Source organism: Typopeltis vanoorti, chromosome 8 (assembly GCF_054136105.1).
Source record: "Typopeltis vanoorti isolate ZY-2024b chromosome 8, IOZ_Tvanoo_1.0, whole genome shotgun sequence".
Taxonomy (NCBI): domain Eukaryota; kingdom Metazoa; phylum Arthropoda; class Arachnida; order Uropygi; family Thelyphonidae; genus Typopeltis; species Typopeltis vanoorti.
Genome location: NC_143556.1, coordinates 60,079,267 through 60,097,494, shown reverse-complemented (window position 1 = coordinate 60,097,494; position 18,228 = coordinate 60,079,267). Strand labels below are relative to the sequence as shown.

The 18,228-nt window shown below is 34.5% G+C and overlaps 1 protein-coding gene across 1 annotated transcript in view; it reads left to right on the top strand.

Moving 5' to 3' along the window:
- Nucleotides 1–17,154, top strand: part of Hs2st (Heparan sulfate 2-O-sulfotransferase) — a 91,647-nt gene extending 74,493 nt beyond the window's left edge. The window contains exons 5-7 of the mRNA XM_090396688.1: nt 5,902–5,999; nt 10,331–10,488; nt 15,577–17,154. Coding sequence (XP_090252814.1) covers nt 5,902–5,999; nt 10,331–10,488; nt 15,577–15,797 — 477 coding nt within the window. The 3' untranslated portion in view covers nt 15,798–17,154. The remainder of the gene's footprint in view (nt 1–5,901; nt 6,000–10,330; nt 10,489–15,576) is intronic.
- The last annotated feature ends 1,074 nt before the right edge of the window (nt 17,155–18,228 follow it).

Sequence of the window (18,228 nt, the reverse complement as noted above, 5' to 3'; positions counted from 1 at the left end):
CATGCAAGGCCCGCTATCTAGACGACTGAATCGTCTGACCTTCCTAAAACGCTGCCGGGATAATCAGATAATCCCAAATTGTGTAAAATTTAAGCACCGTTTCGTTTCACAGAAAGCTCTCCGTATCTACAACCGGGCGAGCCAGGTTTTACTTTGGGAGCAAATTATTGCTACACGCGGTTCCCTAGCCGACACAAACAGAGCTATTTTAGCGCTAGAGAATGAGCTTTCGAATACGCTAAATCACGAACTTTGGTCAATACTACATGACGTCTCGTGCACTGTGGCAAACAAAGAATTAGAACGAATATGGAGTAGACATATCAACAAGTTTGATAAATTAAAGAACTCAACGTCCAAATCAACACTGTAGTTGACCTTTCTTCAGTCATCTTGAAGCTTGAAACACTCAGCGCTCTGTCACGTGATCACAACTTCGGCATTGCTCCTAGGAAATTACCGGCCGAGGAATTAATGATCCAGATTGAATGCGGGATTTGCCACCTTCCAAACCACATCACCAACGATGTTAGATTGGATGTAGCCTGCGTTCTCACAAAAGCAAAACCACCAAAAACCAACATATCCATTAGTGAATACAAGTCTCTACAGGAATTGAAGAAAAACAAAAAAAATAGTCATCACCAAAGCAGATAAGGGAACGCCAATGTGGTACTCAATCATAATGACTACACAGGTAAGCTTAAGGCTTTACTATTAGATTGAGCTACTTACCTCCCTATTGAATACAATCCCACCAACTCACAAATTAGAAAACTACATAGGCTCCTTAAGAAGGTCACTTCTTGACCTGTGGAGATTACTAACAGACTAAAACCATATAACTCTAGACCCCTCCCATATATATGGGCTCCCAAAAATACATAAAGAAAATGTGCCATTACATCCCATAGTGGATGGCATTGATTCCTTCACTTACAAACTAGCTAAATATTTAGCCAAAGTGCTCTCACACAATACTGGCAACACACCATCACACATAAAAAACTCGGCCCACTTCAAAGCCAGTATAGAAAACCTTACACTCCAACATAATGACATATTGGTCAGTTTTGACGTCTCCTCCTTGTTCAAAATGTCCCACTCAAAGAAATCTTAGAGCTAATCCAAGCTAAATTTCCTCCTGATATCTCAGCCCTATTTCAGTTCACAATGAACTCGGGCTATTTCGTTTGGCAGGAAAAATTCTACAAACAGATAGAGGGGGATAGCCATGGGTTCACCACTTTCCCCACCCTTAGCCAACATCTTTATGGAGACGTCTGAAGAGAAAGCCTTAAACTCTGCCCCACAAAAACTTACCATACGGCTTTGCTATGTTGATGATGTGTTCGCTATTTGGACACATGGCCTGGATACACACCTCTCCTTCTTAACACATTTAAACAACCAACACCCTAGAATCAAGTTCACCCTGGAAAAAGAGAAAAATAATAGCCTCTCCTTTCTAGACACACTAGTCACCTGCCAACCTGATGGAACCTTGGTTTTCTCAGTTTATAGAAAACCCACCCATACAGGCAGATACATTCACCAACAATTCCCCCCCCCCCTTCACAACAATATGGAGTTATTAAGACACCATTCAACAGGGCAAAACTAATCTGTTCAAATGACCAAGCCCTAACTACTGAACTAAATCACATCCTTAACACTTTCTCAGCCAATGGCTATCCTCCCCCAAAAAAATCCAAAAAATACTAAAACCAGTTATCCACAACCCACCTCCTCCCCTTCACAAAAAAGATTATTCTAAATCCATCACCATTCCCTACATTCGAGGCACCTCGGAAAAAATCAACAAACACTTGTTACAGACCACATAGAAAATTGGCATCCCTTATCTGCTCCACTAAAGACCTACCTGGTGTATACCAGTTCCCTTGCAGTTGTAAATTGTCCTACTTTGGCCAAAACAGCAGGACAGCAAATATCAGAATCTCAGAACACAAGGACTATATCTGATTTCACTAGTATCACTTTGGGCTTGCAGACCATGCTCTGGATACTCGCCACAGAATAAGGTGGAAGAAAGCCACAGTAATACACCGCAGCAAGTTTAAATATGAAAGACTATTCATGGAATCAGCCTCAGCCCTTAGGAACATGCCAAACCTTAACAAATTTGGATGCATTAGACTGCCTCAAATTTGGGAAACATATATCAGAAGAACTTCAGCCCAAAGGCCAAGAACACCTAATATAGCCTGCCAGGGGGGCACCATCAGAACTTTAGGAAAACGGTAGCTTTCTTGCTTCATTTCTCATTTGCTGTTATGTAGTACTTGCATGTACGTGTCTTTATCTTAAGTTTCCATGAAGATGACAACGTGGCGTTGCCGAAATATCGGAAAGTATATATTAAAGTTGATTTAATTTATATTTTTAGTGTACGCTGTCAATTCCTTAAGTATTTAGTTATCATTATTACAAAAGTTGTAATGGTTACCCAGAAAATTGCTTTTCTAATGCAAAGAATGCTGACTTATACAGATAAGGAGGTGATAGTTCCACTGTATAAGACATTAATTAAGTCTCTTTTGGATTTCTGTGACCAGATCTAGTGACATCTCTATATTCGTGATAAGGAAACATTGGAGAGAGTGCAGAGGAGAATAACTATTCTCATAAACTGTGGAATATTGAGTATGATGACAGATTGAAGAAATGTGGTCTTCAGAGCTTGGCAGATAGAAGGGAATGATGTGGTTGAGATGTGTAAGTTGGTGAGAGGTGCCTATCAAATAGATACAGGGGAATTAATGCATAGGAAAATGACTGATGTGAGAATGAGATGTCATCCCTAGAAACTGTTCAAGGATTATGTGAGTAAGGAAGTGAAAAGGTGATTTTTTGCTCGATAGGTGGTTAATGAGTTCAGTGTATTGCCGGAGTGGGTGGTGAGCACTCCAGCATTGAATATATTCAAGACAAGGTATGAAAGTTATTGTGGTCTGTGAGTGTTCAACTTCCTATAATGAGTCTTCAAACTCTATGGAGACTTGGAAGTAATACTAATTAGCAAAACAGAATAATAGGGCAGTTCAGAAGAAGATTGTTAACAGAAAACTAATAATCATAGTAATTGCCTTATACCATCGTAGTATCTGGTGCCCTTCTTGAGGTTATGCATACAAAATAAAACAAGTGATCTGAAAAAAATTTGTTTTTGATATTGAATGTATTTTTTGAAATTCATGAAGCTCCTAAATTTGTATAATGTTAGATTAAAAAAAAGCAAAACTTTTTGGCAATGGAGTAGTCCCTTTTTTTCATAATTAAGCTTAAAGAGATAAAATAAAATGAAGTTTTTAATCAAAGCTGTGGTCAGGACTTCCAGACAGCCAATGAGATAGTGATACGTGGTTTGGCACATTCACTTCCAACCACTATTGTGTGGTCATCACCTTGTGTGCAGGGGCTGAGTCCTGTTGGAAGGTCCACTGCCTACTGTGAAACAAGGTGTTGTTTATGGCCATACCATAGATTCCAAAATGGGTGTTTTGATCTCTTTCTCTGAGAAATGCAAAAACGACTCTTCACTGGTGGAAATATATTCTCATCTGTGAAGAGGGATATCTCTGTGTCTATTGTTCATGTACTGCCAGAGAAGTGCCTTTTGATTTTATCACCCTCTGCCACATAAGTTGTGGCATTAGGAAGTGTCCAGTAGAATGACAATAGACTCTCACCTCCACGTTATCAGTTAGTACATGTGACCTCATTCTCACAGGATTATGGCATGCCTTCACAGCCCTCACAAGCTGCTGCATCTTAATGCATTGTGGTTGACCCATTCTTTGGCAGTCAGATACATCTTCTGTATTGTTATAACGGTTAATAGTCTAATACACAAACATCCTACTGGTTTGAGTGTTTTCAGCATATTGAAAACACTCAAACCCCAGTGCATGTTAATCCATACCTTTAGACAACTCTCTCCATCTCTACTGATAAATACGTGAATGTTGGCTGTGCCCAGCACCACTAATGAAACCAGGCTTGTTCAATTCTGTGAGCAGCCTTGGGCTGTGCAGAAGTTGTAACAGTATTTAAGGCAAGACTGTATATCTCTACACTGTTATTGGCACCACTAATGAAACCAGGCTCGTGCCTGAAGTATCTTCACGCACAAACTTTGTTTGCTTACACTGGAATATAAACAAGAATAGAATTTCCTAGCATCTTTAATTTAATTTATAACCGTGCAAAAACTTTCAACTTATGCTCAGCATTTTTAATTATATACAGTCTCAGCTCTGATCAAGTTTTGCACCAAGTTATTCAACATTTTTACCTTTAAAAATTTCACACAGATATGTCAAATGAATTTCCTTTCATTAAGAACTTCATTTAATTTTATCTCTTTAAGCCTAAAAATGGGACTGCTCTATTGCAAAGTAACTTTTAATTATTGTAGCTACTATTTTGCTAGCGTTTCAGCTAATATCAGAGCAAAATTGAAACCATCAGAAAACAGTACAAAATGAATCATCACACACACATACTGCATTGTGGTGACTGAATAGAAAATTTGATTCTATAGATGAACTTATGTCAGGTACAGTGATTGGTGTTCAAACTATGGATGTGTTTGTTTCACAAGTCTGGAGGTCCTATAACCAACCTTAAGCAATATGGAATCAGTGTCTGTTTTGAAATGAGAAATTATTACAACCATAATGGATTTTATTTTATTATTTTTAGAGATCATTTGAGTAATATGATCATTTGTTATTTACATTATCTGTGATCCAAAAGCTGATTTTCCATGTTAAAATCAGATAATTCATGTTTTTCCCTTATTTCTGTTGAATAATTGGTTTGTCCATAATTTAAATTATAAGAACAAGGAATCTTGCAGAGTTTTAGAAGAAACCATCGATGAATGTGATTCTTTTATGACCTATAGATGGTGATTGGCTATGGACTGTAATCAAGTAGAATCAAATTACTGACATTGTTGCTAAGTCTGAAATTATTTAACGAGTTTGTTTTTTTAGCATCACTATATTCTCCTTGGATGCATAGTTCCTGTTCTTGTTGTATCAAAAAAAAGTCTTGGCACAAATGCTAATTTGCTTGCCTTGGGAAAAAAAGAAAAAAAATGTATACTCTAAATCAGGGGTCTCCAAACTATGGCCCACAGGTCAGATGCGGCCCACGATATGATTTTATCGGCCTGCCAATTGGACTAATTTTTCAATAAGAATCCACAAAAAAAAAACATGGGGTGTTGATAGATTTCAAATGCATTAATTAAAATTGTGTTCAAAATATATTCCCAAATAGCAAAAAGTAACCATAATCCAAGTTACAGTCTTTCTGACTGTAAAAGGTTGGTTAAAATGGACTAACGAAGAAAAAAAAAATTAATTTTACAAAATTTTACAACCGATTTGAAGCAGTTTGCTTGTAAATTTATTTCTATTTTTGGGACAACATATCTTTGCGAATAAACTTTTTCCTGAATGAAATATATCAAGTCAAAATACAGGGCAAATTTATCTGATGAACATTTGAAATCACTACTTGTAATTAGCACTTCAAAATTTGAACCTGAGTTTAATAAGATTTTAAAACACAAACACAGTTACATCATTCACATTAATGGTTTTATTATAATTTGTGATAAAAATATGAGAATTTGCTGATAATGTTCGTTGTCATTAATATACGATAATTTAATCTCACATACTCTGTAATCAGTTTTTATCTTCTTTCAATAAAACTCATATGTCTAGATCTAGAGTTTTTTTTTTACTACGGCCTGCTGAACAGTGCTGAAGTACCCAATTTGGCCCTCACGGCGAAAAGTTTGAAGATCACTGCTCTAAATGAATAATCATAATATCTTAGTAATGTATTTTCTGATTTCAGACATTCGATGAGTGTGTTGCAAAAGAGGAGAAAGAATGTGATCCAGAAAATATGTGGCTGCAAATTCCCTTTTTCTGTGGTCATATGGCTGAATGCTGGTAAGTAAATATGCCATAGTTCGATCATTCAGATGTGCCATAAATTCACTTGATGGCTCATCCATAAAATATGTAAGTTTTCTGGATTTCTGATAACCACCCTCATAAACTACATTATAAATTTGCATTTCCTTTCTCTAAGCCACAAGCTTCTCGAAGAATGAATATTATTTTAATATTTTGGTTTCAGGATATAAGATAAATTTTTAAAATCCTTATATTAATTAATTATAATATTGTTTTTTCTTCTAATGCTATTTCATTTCCCAGAAGAGATGGGGCTTTTTTTTTTTTTTTTTTTTTTGCTAACATATTTCTGGGAAATATGTTAGCAACCAGTTCCATTTCTTACCATCAGCAAGGTTTAAATCCATTCCCACATGAGACAATACCTCCTAATCCTAACTAGTATTTGTATATACAGTGATATCTTGCTAATCCGAACTAATAAAAACCGTGCTTGTTCGGATTAGCGAAAAGTTCGAATTATCGAATTTCCCCCCAAGAGACAACAAGAACTAGCGTTTAAGACAAAAATAATCAGATTATAATGGTACATCAATTTAATTCTCTAAATAAATGAAGTATCTGATAGAAAAAAAAGCTACTATACTGTAATATAAAACTTCAAAACTTTATTGTTGAGGATTCTGATTTAATAAAATTGCATAGTTCAGTACATAACTTAATTTTCATAAAAAATATCACTTTCTTGTACATAACACACAAAACGTTCCACAAAATAACACCCAAAAAGTTTTTTTTTTATTTTATTTCTTTGTAAAAAATCACTGATTTTCTTTTGCTTCTTGGAAGCTAAACTTTTTTCGAATGCTTCTTGGAAGCTAAACTTTTTTCGAATGCTTCTTTCGAAAGCTGCAATAAAATTTTGTGGAATGGCATATCATTCTGCTTAGCCCATTCTATACAAATATTAAAACTGTCAACTACCTCTTCATGTTTAATTTTTTTTTCTTCGAGCTCTTTATCATCATCATCATCTTCTTTTAATTCATTCTGTAGCATCATATTTATAATTTCTGCATCTGATTTGATTTCAAATTCGGTGATTCATGCCAACAGTACAATACTTACTGTACAGTATAAAAAAGCAAACGTGAGCACACACAATAAATTAAAATAGGCTTACAATATAATCGTACAATCAATAGTATGAAAGAAATACTGTACTGTAATAATAATAAAATAAATAATAATAGTTAAAATAATAATTATTAAATAAAAATAATAGTGCACAAAATAATAATGATACGTAATAAATAAAACTTTTTTTTTTTCCTTTCAAACCACAGTTCGGATTACTGGGGGGTTCGGACTAAAGAGGTTCGGATTAGCGAGATACCACTGTACTTGCATGTGTTCTACAGACAGTTCAGTTCAGTTCAGCTGAATTGCAGGGTTAGAAATAAGTTTCTCCCAGCAGGAAAAGCCTTTCCAAAGGCCATATGTGAAATCAGATAAGGGGAAAAAAGGGCAAGAAAATGTTCCTCTATTTAGTGACTAGCATTAAACCTATAATGGTCTTATAAGTTTAAGCTCTGTCATAGCATAATGAAAATAGATTCTACACAATACACACAGTAATTAATTCATTTTTCTGCTCTTGTCCAAAAGATATCATCAGTAAATGATATTCTTTTTTTTTAAGTATTTAATTGCATTAAGAATAGACATTTGCTGATTGGTCATTTTCATTGGCTGTTAAACTATCAAAACTATCATCCCATTATCCTGAGCACTATCCTTTTGAAAATAGTGGAGAAAGCCATCAACAGCCAACTTCTTTACTATTTAGGGATCCACCAATTAATTAATAAGCAAGCAATATGAATATTGCCATTCTGATTCCATAGCAGATCTCTTAGGCAGCCTTGACCCACTGTAGATACAGGCCATGAAAAGATTTGGAGAAACTCATGTAGTCAATTTTCATATTTCCAGGCTAACCACTTGGTTCTTACTTAGAGGTTTCTTTGCCAGGTTATCTTTCTTGTCATTTCTTGCATGTCATGGTGAACAGTTTCCTTTCTTCCGATTTTTATGTCAATGTCAGAGTACTCCAGGGTTCTCTGCTTTCACCCACTCTTCTATACGTTTGCTTTTTCCCACTAATCTAAAATCCTAGCCTTATCTCTGATGATAATAGCATATTTCATTCCTCTACTTCATTTGATAAAACTTAATGTTCAAACGATTCATGCTTCAAGATCTATATCTGATATTTTAAACATAAATCTCCTTACCCTCCAATGGGATGAAGATAATCTAGTAAACTTCAATAACAGCTTGTCTTATTTCTCATAAAAAAAAGATTTTGCATTACTTCCTGTTACTTTTGATAATATTCTGATATAAAGTCAGAATAAGATTCTCTTTGCCTGACTTACACCACTAGTCTTTCTTGGTACTAACACATTACATCCATAACCTCCTCAGGCTCAAAAAAAAAAAAAAAAAAAAAAAAAACTATCTATGTGGATCACCTGTTTGTGATGGAAGGGACTTCCCAGTAAGTACTAGCCCTTTTCATTCTTACTCTGTTTTCTGTATTCTTTGGCATATTTCTGAGTCTTTTTCACTCTCCTTTCTTAGATCACCATCGCTGGGATCTAACACCCTGCAGACATTTTGCTATTCATTTCAACCATTGGACATCCAAATGGGAAGGGGATCCTGTTAGTTTTGCATTATCTTGACTCATGTTTCTGCAAGACACATTCCTAGATAGCCCAGAGACAGAGCCCTGCAATGTTGGTATAGCATCTGGGGTAATTTAGGATCATTTTAGGAGTTATTTCACTTATGAAACAACTCCTAAAATGATCTCACTGAATGAAAACCTACTTGTGAAGAAAATCAAGGCAAAAACATCACAATGAAAAACTATCAGACCCCCTCAGAAAAAAATGGATATTTCTGTATCCACTGAATGTAAATTAAACCCAAGAACTGACCCCGGAATATCAGCATATTAAATATTTTTCTAGAGCAAGAGATGGACACTGGCCTCCCAAAATCATTTGATAAACATAAGCCTGACAAAGATAATTCCGCTGCCTCTTGGAAATTAGATAGGTCTTACAGCCAAAAGGTTAGGAAAATTCTCTCTGTGGAACTGTCATGGATTCCAAAATATTAATAGCAGTTCTGCAAAAAGGATGTGCATGTAGAATGTTTTTGTGTGTGTGAGAGAGAGAAGCCAAGGATTAGATAGCCTGAAAACCTGATCAAGAGACCAGATAGCCACTAAGGTTCTCAATAAGCAGTATGACATCTGACATGGTAATAAAAATCATAACAGCTGAAGACATTTGTAAGCCTCCATGGCATGGTAGGATTCCAACTTAAGTGCCATAGAGCAGAGGTGCTATCCATTGCAAACTTGGTTGATCAAATTAAAAAAAGAAAAAAAAATCCGTGTTCATATATTTACTTCTGTAAGTATAGAGAAAGATCCAGTCCTACACAATGTCCACTGAAAAAAAAAAAAATCAGCTAACGCCTTTTTTTTATTCCCCGTATATGGGGAGTAGGCGAGGCCATTTAGCCCTATCTAACTTTTGGAGACTGAGTGGGCAGTTCAATCTCCACTGGTACCAATCAGAGATAGATGGCCCAAGGCTATCAGTAATTAAGCGGTACTCAGTGAAGAGAGACGGCTCAAATGTGCCGCCATCTCGTGGTCCCTAACACAATATATTTAATGTCTGAAAATAATGTGGGTTCTATGGTCGATTTTCTTCAGTTTACAGGACGAAAAACCCGAGTTTCCGGGAGGAAAAACCTGCTTGCCCGTGCCAGAGATCGACTAACTCGGGAACCGGTCGAAAAAAGGCTTAGAAAAATTTCCTCTAGTCGCCGACTAGACTCGAAACCAAGTCTTCCTTCGTGCGGCCAAGCGCGGTGGTTGGCAAACGCCACATCCACTGAGCTACACAGAATGTCCACTGTTATCTGAATAATAGTTTTTCTAAACTTAGCTACATTCATATGCGCCTGTATTTCAATAAAACAAAGATTATGTAATATCTATGTTATAATATGTTAATGCTCAAATTTAAGATCAAATGTCTCAAATTTGAATGATCATTCTCTTAAATTTGCTATTGTTCTTATATAAAGAGCTTCAGGGGCTTTATAACTAGATGGAATTCCTGATAATTCCTGACAAGGAATTGTCCTATATGTTGTATGGGTATTGTGTTATTTAATGTGATATAGATTGGAAGAGATGTATCATATTCAGATCAGTATGGTAATTCTCTGAATTCTCAAAATTGTTACTTAATTTTGTTTATTTTTTCTCCCAGGGTACCAGGAAATGAATGGGCATTAGCACAAGCTAAACAAAATCTTGTACAGCATTACTTACTTGTTGGAGTAACAGAGGAGATGCATGATTTTATTGCTTTATTGGAAGCATCACTTCCTCGTTTTTTTCGAGGTGCAACAAAACATTTTATTGAAGGTAGGTTGAACTGAATCTTTTCCTTTAAAAGCACAACAAAGTGATATTAACAACAGGGAAGAATAATATGATTTTCAAATCAGAATTAATGTATGTTAATTATTTGGCCTGAATGCCTCATAATAGCATTATAGGGACATTTCCAGGTTCATCAGTCTTTGGTGCAAATAAGTAAGACTTTTGAACTTTTCTCTTGGAATATCAAGTTTTTAATCTGCAGTTTAGGAAACTCAGCTAAAGAACTCACGGTTTCACACACTAATAATACTAGTGAGGATTGCAAACACTAGATATGAGTAATTGTCTGTTGTTTCCTTGTGCATTTTCATCCATGTGCTACCTAGACATTGCACTGATCTACCAGCAGTCAGCTAATTTCCAAAAAGTCAGTTAGAGAGTACCATCTTTGAAAATTGAAAATGTGTAGAGGATTATTTAAAAAAAAAAAAAAAAAAAACCTGATATATGTAGTGACTTTGTGTGAAAGTTGAATAAGGTAAAATCTAATTTATATACTTATGTGGTAACAATGCAGTAGTGGAGGTATGTGTGTGTGGAGGGGGGGGATCCTGACAGCACTTATTTATTACTGACAATTTTCCTCCAAGTGTGTAGACATGCTCAGGTGTTGGCAACTATTCATCTTTAATTTTTTTTATTTAATTCAGAAACAAAGAAAATAAGATTTATTCAAATTATTTAACTACTGATACTTTGCTAGTTTATACGCAGCGTCTTCAGAGCACAGTATGTAAACAGCAACAATTAGTTAATAGTGTTAATGTATAAAATTGTAGCAGAGAACATAGTAATAATTGAGACTTTAGTTCTCCATCTATTATTGGATAAAGAAAAGTTTTACAAGTATTAATTCAGTCTTAAAATGACTGTCTCCCCTATGGCAAATTGATACAGCTTGTTGAGGTTCAAGGAATGTTTCATAGTTGCTAGCTCCAAAAAGCATTTTATCTAATTTGCAAATTCTTCTATATAGAACTCCAATTTTTTCCATTTAATCCTGTTTGAAGGAATGTCCAAAGACTACTCTGCCAGTTCTGACTTGCCATAACAGTTGTGGCAAATGTATTTTTTGTTCTCTGAAGAGGATGTCAACACATCTTCCTGTCTGTCCATAGTAAATCAGGTCGCATATATAGGGCACACCATATGCTCTTGTATGTCATAGTTTGTCCTTAGACAAACAGATGTCAAACGATATCAAATAGCAACCCTCATCCTTTCACCTAATGATAAACTCTATCCTTTATCACATTTAGGAGTGTGTGCGAAGTGCCCTATATTCATTACCTGGCTTACTATGAACATACAGAAAGATCTGTTGACATATCTTAAAGAATATAAATACATTTGTCACCACATCATTATGGCAAGTCTGGACTAGCAGAATATGCTTTGGACATCCCTTCACACAGGATTAGATGGAAGAAAATTAGTATTACATATAAGTCATATATCAGAGAGAAACTGTTTTGGAAATCAGCAGCAGCAGCAGCTATGAAACATTCCCCAAATCTCAACATGTATTGCTGTAGCAGTATGCCAAAAAATCTGCGAGACACTCGTTTTAAATCAAATTAATACTTGTAAAACTATTATCCAATAATAGATGGCACTAAATTAGGGTTTTACTTTTTTTCTGCTGTTTGTTTATTGTGACAAATTGTTTGTGCTTTAAAGATGCTGAATATAAACAGAGAAATAGTAATAGCTAAATAATGTTTATTTTCTTTGTGTAATTAATTAAATTGCAATTTTCTTCCGAATTAGTCTTACTGGTCAGGACTCCAGTACTGTCAGATATTATATATCCCATTCTTCTAAGTCATTTCTAACTGTATCAGTCCACTTAGATCTTTGTCTTTCACTTGATCTTTTTTTACCTGGCATCAAACACTTGCCTTGCTTTGCTAATCTTTCCTCTCTCCCACTCTGTTCAACTGACATTACCATCTGAGATTAGGGTGCTTAAGGGTCAAAGCACCCTAATCTCAGGGTGCACCCTAATATAACTGAGAGGAGACCTCCACATAGCCTTTAAAGGAATGCGGAGAACCAACCAGGGCTTCTTACCTAATGTCCATTCCTCACCTTCTTGTGCTGCACTCTGTTAGGTATCTACCTGGATACTGAACGGACAAGGATGGGCTGGCAATTTGGGATTTAGCCAACCAAATTGTATTCTTTTTGGCTTAAACCTAAATTTCAAATGATGGTACAACATGACAGAATGTCAAGCCAGTTGGGGCGTCGCCCAGTTAAACAAGGCCCCCATTGTTTTTGGCAGGGAACCAGGGCAAACAGCAAAAAGTCAGCTACTGGAACAAATCCTAAAATGCACCCGAACTCAACATCACTGGAGTTCAAGATCAGTACTATCAACCTGAACGGAAAAGAAATGGAGCTAGCTGAGGAATTGGATAAGTACCAGATCAACATAATAGGGGTGACTGAAACAAAAAACAAAAACTGGTGAGATCTTTCTGAGCAATAAATACAAAATGTTATATTCAGGCAATGACAATCAAGGAAAAGAAGTAGTAGCCATAGTATTCAACACTGAATACGAGGCTAATCTTGAATGGCAGGCAGTCTCAAGTAGAGGGATGTGAGCAAATATCAGAATGGGAAACTGGACAGTGAGACTTATTTGTGCCTGTGGTCCCACAGAAGGTTCTACTAAGGTAGAAGTGAAGGAATTTTTTGAGGCTTTGGAGAAAGCTACTGATACAATGAAAAGGAAAAGTTGGTCCTTGTTGGGGATCTAAATAAGGTGGTTGTTCTAACAATTCATAGTGCAGATCCCTTAATTTTCCCATTGCCAAAACACCTTTGTGGGCAAGTGCATTGTCCTGATGAAAAATGATTTTTTTCTTCTGCAAACCGGGTCTTTTCTCACGAATTTTTTCATCTAGCCTGGTTAAAAGATCGGAATAATATTCCTCGGTTATTGTTTTACCCTTTTCACGAAAATTAATAAACAAAATGCCTTTAGCATCCCAAAACACTGATGCCATGACTTTTCCTGCTGATGGAACTGACTTTGTCTTCTTTGGCAATGAACAACCAGCTTCTGTCCATGTTTTGACTGCTGTTTGGATTCTGGTGTATAATGATGAATCCAGGTCTCATCCATAGTAATAAATTGACGTACAAAATCAGTTTTATTCTTGTTAAAACACTCCAAGCACTTCCTTTTAGGTTTACATGGTGATCCAAATACATTTTAGAAAATTATGGAGACAACTACCGTGTTTGAGTAAAACTTTAGTTTAATATAAACCAAAATCACATTCGACCTTTATTTATTTATTTATTTATTTATTACAAGAGGTTAGGCCAATAATTATTGTAGCGGTTGGTCAGTAACTTTAACAAACCATATAGATTGTAGTGCAGCTTGTTCCTCTGTATATAGTATATATGCTCCAGAAGATGACCTTGATATAAAGGTCGAAACGTCGAATGTGGATTTTCGTTTATATTAAACTAAAGTTTTACTCAAACACAGTAGTTGTCTCCATAATTTTCTAAAATGTACTCCAAGCACTGTTCAAAGATTTTCGTGTGAGTGCGTTTTTGATCTGCTGTGAGCAAGCGCAGCACCCATCTTGCGCAAAGCTTTTTCGTTTGCAATTCTTCATGCAAAATATATTCTATACATTCTTTTGAAATGCCTATAGTCTCAGCAATTTCATGCACTTTGACTCGCCGGTCATCCAATACCATATTGTGCACTGATCAATGATTTCTGGTGTTATTACACTTTTTGGACGTCCTTCACATGGATCATCTTCAAGGCTGGTAGGGTCATGTTTAAACTCGATAGCCCATTTTTTAATTGTCAAAAATGAAGGAGAAGAGTGTCCATAAACTTTTATGAACTTTGAATGAATTTCTTTTGGCATTAAACCTTCTTTTACAAAGAATTTTATAACCGCACGATACTCAATTTTATCCATTTCAAGGGATATAGACAACACTTTTGCTTCAGACAGCTGTATAAAAAAACTACTTGATAGAATGGCTTGCAATTTCACATGGATGCTTATGACATGTACCAACTTGGAAAAAAAAATCTTGCCAATATTGTTGCCATCTATTATCAAGGCCAAGAACTTTTCAGACCACCCCCGTAGTTTGTACATCACATGATGGCTACATCTGGAAGTTCAGAGAAGTATTGAAAGTGATTTGTTTGCCCACACAATATAATAACCATTGTATGATACTCAATCACATGGAATATGAAAAGCAAAACATCAGTCAAATCAACCACAAAGACAACTCATGCTGAGGATTGTATTCACAATAGTGGATGTTTAATTATTCTTGTAAGAATTATATGTCAATATATACATTTTTTGTCTCTTTGATCTTCATGAGTATGCACAAATCAAGATTTCACTTATAGAAAATGACTTTGAAACATGTATATAAGTTCACAATTAATTTTGCTACTTTGAAAGTTCCAATTAAAGCAATATTGTTTACCTGCATGGCTGTAATAATAATAATAATAATGGATATTTATCATCCTTTTAAATATTTTTTCTTGCTTAGTTTGAAGCCTTTTGGCTATTTTCTGCAACATTTGATGTTATTTTTAAAAAGAATAAAAAACTGGTTGAGTAAAATAATGTGAACAGTACCTTATCGAAGATTTCATTGCTGTTATTTTAGTTACTTATTGCTGTTGGTAACTTGTCTGTTGTAGGTTGATCTTAACAATTATTGTTTTGAATGTTGAAAGTCTGAGATGAAAAAAAAAATAATAATAATAATCAGGTTTAAAGATGAGCAAATGCAATTTAAAAAAAATAAAAAAAAATAAATAAAAGAAACAAGCACAGAACAAATTTGGTAGAAGTGATTATCATGCCTATGGTAGTTATTTGTATAACTAAACCAAATGATTAAGATTTCCATTGTTGATGTTTATTTCTAGTGAATGCCATAATCATTCACTAAATATACAAACAAATAAGTAATTTAGGTATAAAATAATAATGCAAGAAAAATAATATTCAGTGACTAAAGGAAGAATTAAATGATCTTTCTATTTTTCAGGGAAAAAATCTCATCTTCGCAAAACTTTCAACAAAGTGGACCCCTCTCCTGACACTATTGCCAAAGTACAAACATCCAAAACTTGGCAGATGGAAAATGAATTTTATGAATTTGTTTTACAGCAGTTTCACTTTCTCAGAAAGCGAACACTTACTATAAAAGATGGAGCCGTAACTGACAAGGGACAGCAATTCATGTATGAAAAAATTAGACCAAGGTGAAAAAAAAAAATCCTTTAACTTATTTATGACATTTCAAAGTTGTAATACCTCACTTGAGGAAAATACTCTGGGAGCAAATTTCACCACTAAGCATTGTGTTCAAAACTGTTACATCCATTTTTATCCGTGCACTTACAGTTTACTTTTACTCACAAAACATCTTTTGTATATGTGCCAGCACAACATTGAAGACTCACTTTTTTGTATGCGTCTTCAGATTCATTAGCACCCGATTGACATTTTGATAATGATACACAGGTGACTGTATACCGTAGTATTAGCACACTGAATTATGAGGTTAATATTGTTATCATAATTAAACATTATCAAATATGTGATCAAGAAGAGTAAAGTTGAATAATGGTTCACCATTAAACTGTTTTAATCATCTATAAAATGTTACATTTCAGTAGTCAATTATTACCTTCTGACTTTATAAGAATGAATAAAAAACATTACAGCTGTCTTTAGTAAGTTATGCTTGAAGGATATAATATTCTTACCTAGATGAGTATTAATGTATATTTTTGTAATTATTGTGGACCATACAGAGACTTCACTGATGTGTAACATTTTTAAATGAATTAAAAGGTATATCCAGCTGGTGGATTTATTTTATTTCCACTTAATTTTTATAAAACTAATTTTTATTTAAGTAATTTGTAAACAATAAAATTATGCACTATATATGTTATATGCCTCTTTGTAAGGTGTATCTGATTTGGTAAAAAGAAAAATAACAGTTAACATAATAGCTGTTACTTTTATATGATTAAAGAATGTCAGATTACAAATCTGATACAGAAAATTTGGAACTAAAGTATTTTTTCCTACAGGCATTAAAAATTAGCCAGTTGTTTTATTATACACTTGAGGATAAATTCTATTTGCACTTAGCATATAGCCTAACTACCAATGTATAGTATCTTGTATTAGAAACAAAGAAAACTATTTTTATTATTTTTTTATTTAATATATGTATATATATGTGTGTGTTTTTAAAAGATATACTTGATGGTTTATTGCTGTTATTTATTGTTTTAAACTGGTGTAATCTGATTTGAATGTTAAATTTTTATTTTCAAATTGTACAGTATCCCAGCGAACACAGAAATCTAGTTTGTAAAAGAACTATATTTTACAATGTCCTTACATTCTGATTTCATTGTTAATGATTGAATAAAACCAAGTTTGTGTAAATTATAAAATCAGTGGATTTGGATTTTATTGGAGAATGAGGATTTGGTTTTCTGTAAAATTAAGAAACATATACTACTTATTTTGAATTTATAATAATTTAATTTGCAGATTGAAGCAGTCACATGAATGAAAAATAAATAAAAGCAATTATTGGAAATATTTTGCACAGTTTGTCAGTTTCATGAGAGAATCATTACAAGAAATAATTACAGAACACTTAAAAAAAAAAAAAAATACCTTCAGTGCATTTATGAAAAAACAGGCATCACAAAAATGTATTCCATGTCATTGCTGTAGTTAATTCTGTCACTACTGAAACTGATTGAACTGCTGTTGTCAAACAGGTTGCAGCATTAGCCAGAAAATAATTTTAAATTCCTTATTCAAAGTATTATCAGTCAAATGATGATGAAAAACATCTGCTAGTTTGAGTTGATTTTCTTTATTTGAAAATTCTAATCAATTTCTGGAAGGAATTCTTTAATTAGATCATTTTTTATGTGAATCCACTCGTATGAAATGTTATAAATTTATTATATATTAATATTGTGGTGAGCTAAAAGTTAAATAGTCTGGAAACCCTCCTGTAGTGACCAAACATAGATGTTTTCAAGCCAGTAGGCAAAGTAGCGAACACTGGTAGACTCATCTACCACCTAAACATCATAAAACATCAATGCTGACAGCAAAATTCAAAAATACACAGCTTGTTGATTGGAAACAGATGCCATCCAGTTAGACAACTGGGCCAGCAGTTTAGGGGATTGAGAGTTTGGAATTACTGCCAAAGCAACTGATGTTTAGGTTAGTATGTCTGTTAGCTGTACAGTTGACTCCAGCCAACTAGCTCAGCAATTTAAGGTACATGTGAGGGGGGGGGGTGCAGATTGTCAGGAATTAACATCTGAAGAAATTAAGGCTATGAAAGTAGACTGGTTTTGTAAGATGAAAAACCAGTTTCCAAAAGGAAAACTCCACTGTCTCCATACCAGACTGGCTAACTCACCTTCAGAATTATATAGGATTCAAACCCGTGCTTTCAGCTGAAGAACATCATTGATACCAACTGAGCTATAATGAAGGAATGATATTGAATTTTAAAGATGGATATATATCATTTAGTTATTTTACAGATTCTGTAATGCACCAGTTCTTTGAGGTTAGATTGGTAAAACGTTTTATCTGTGACTTGTTAATTCATTAATGAAATTTTAATGAAAAATCTGGCAAT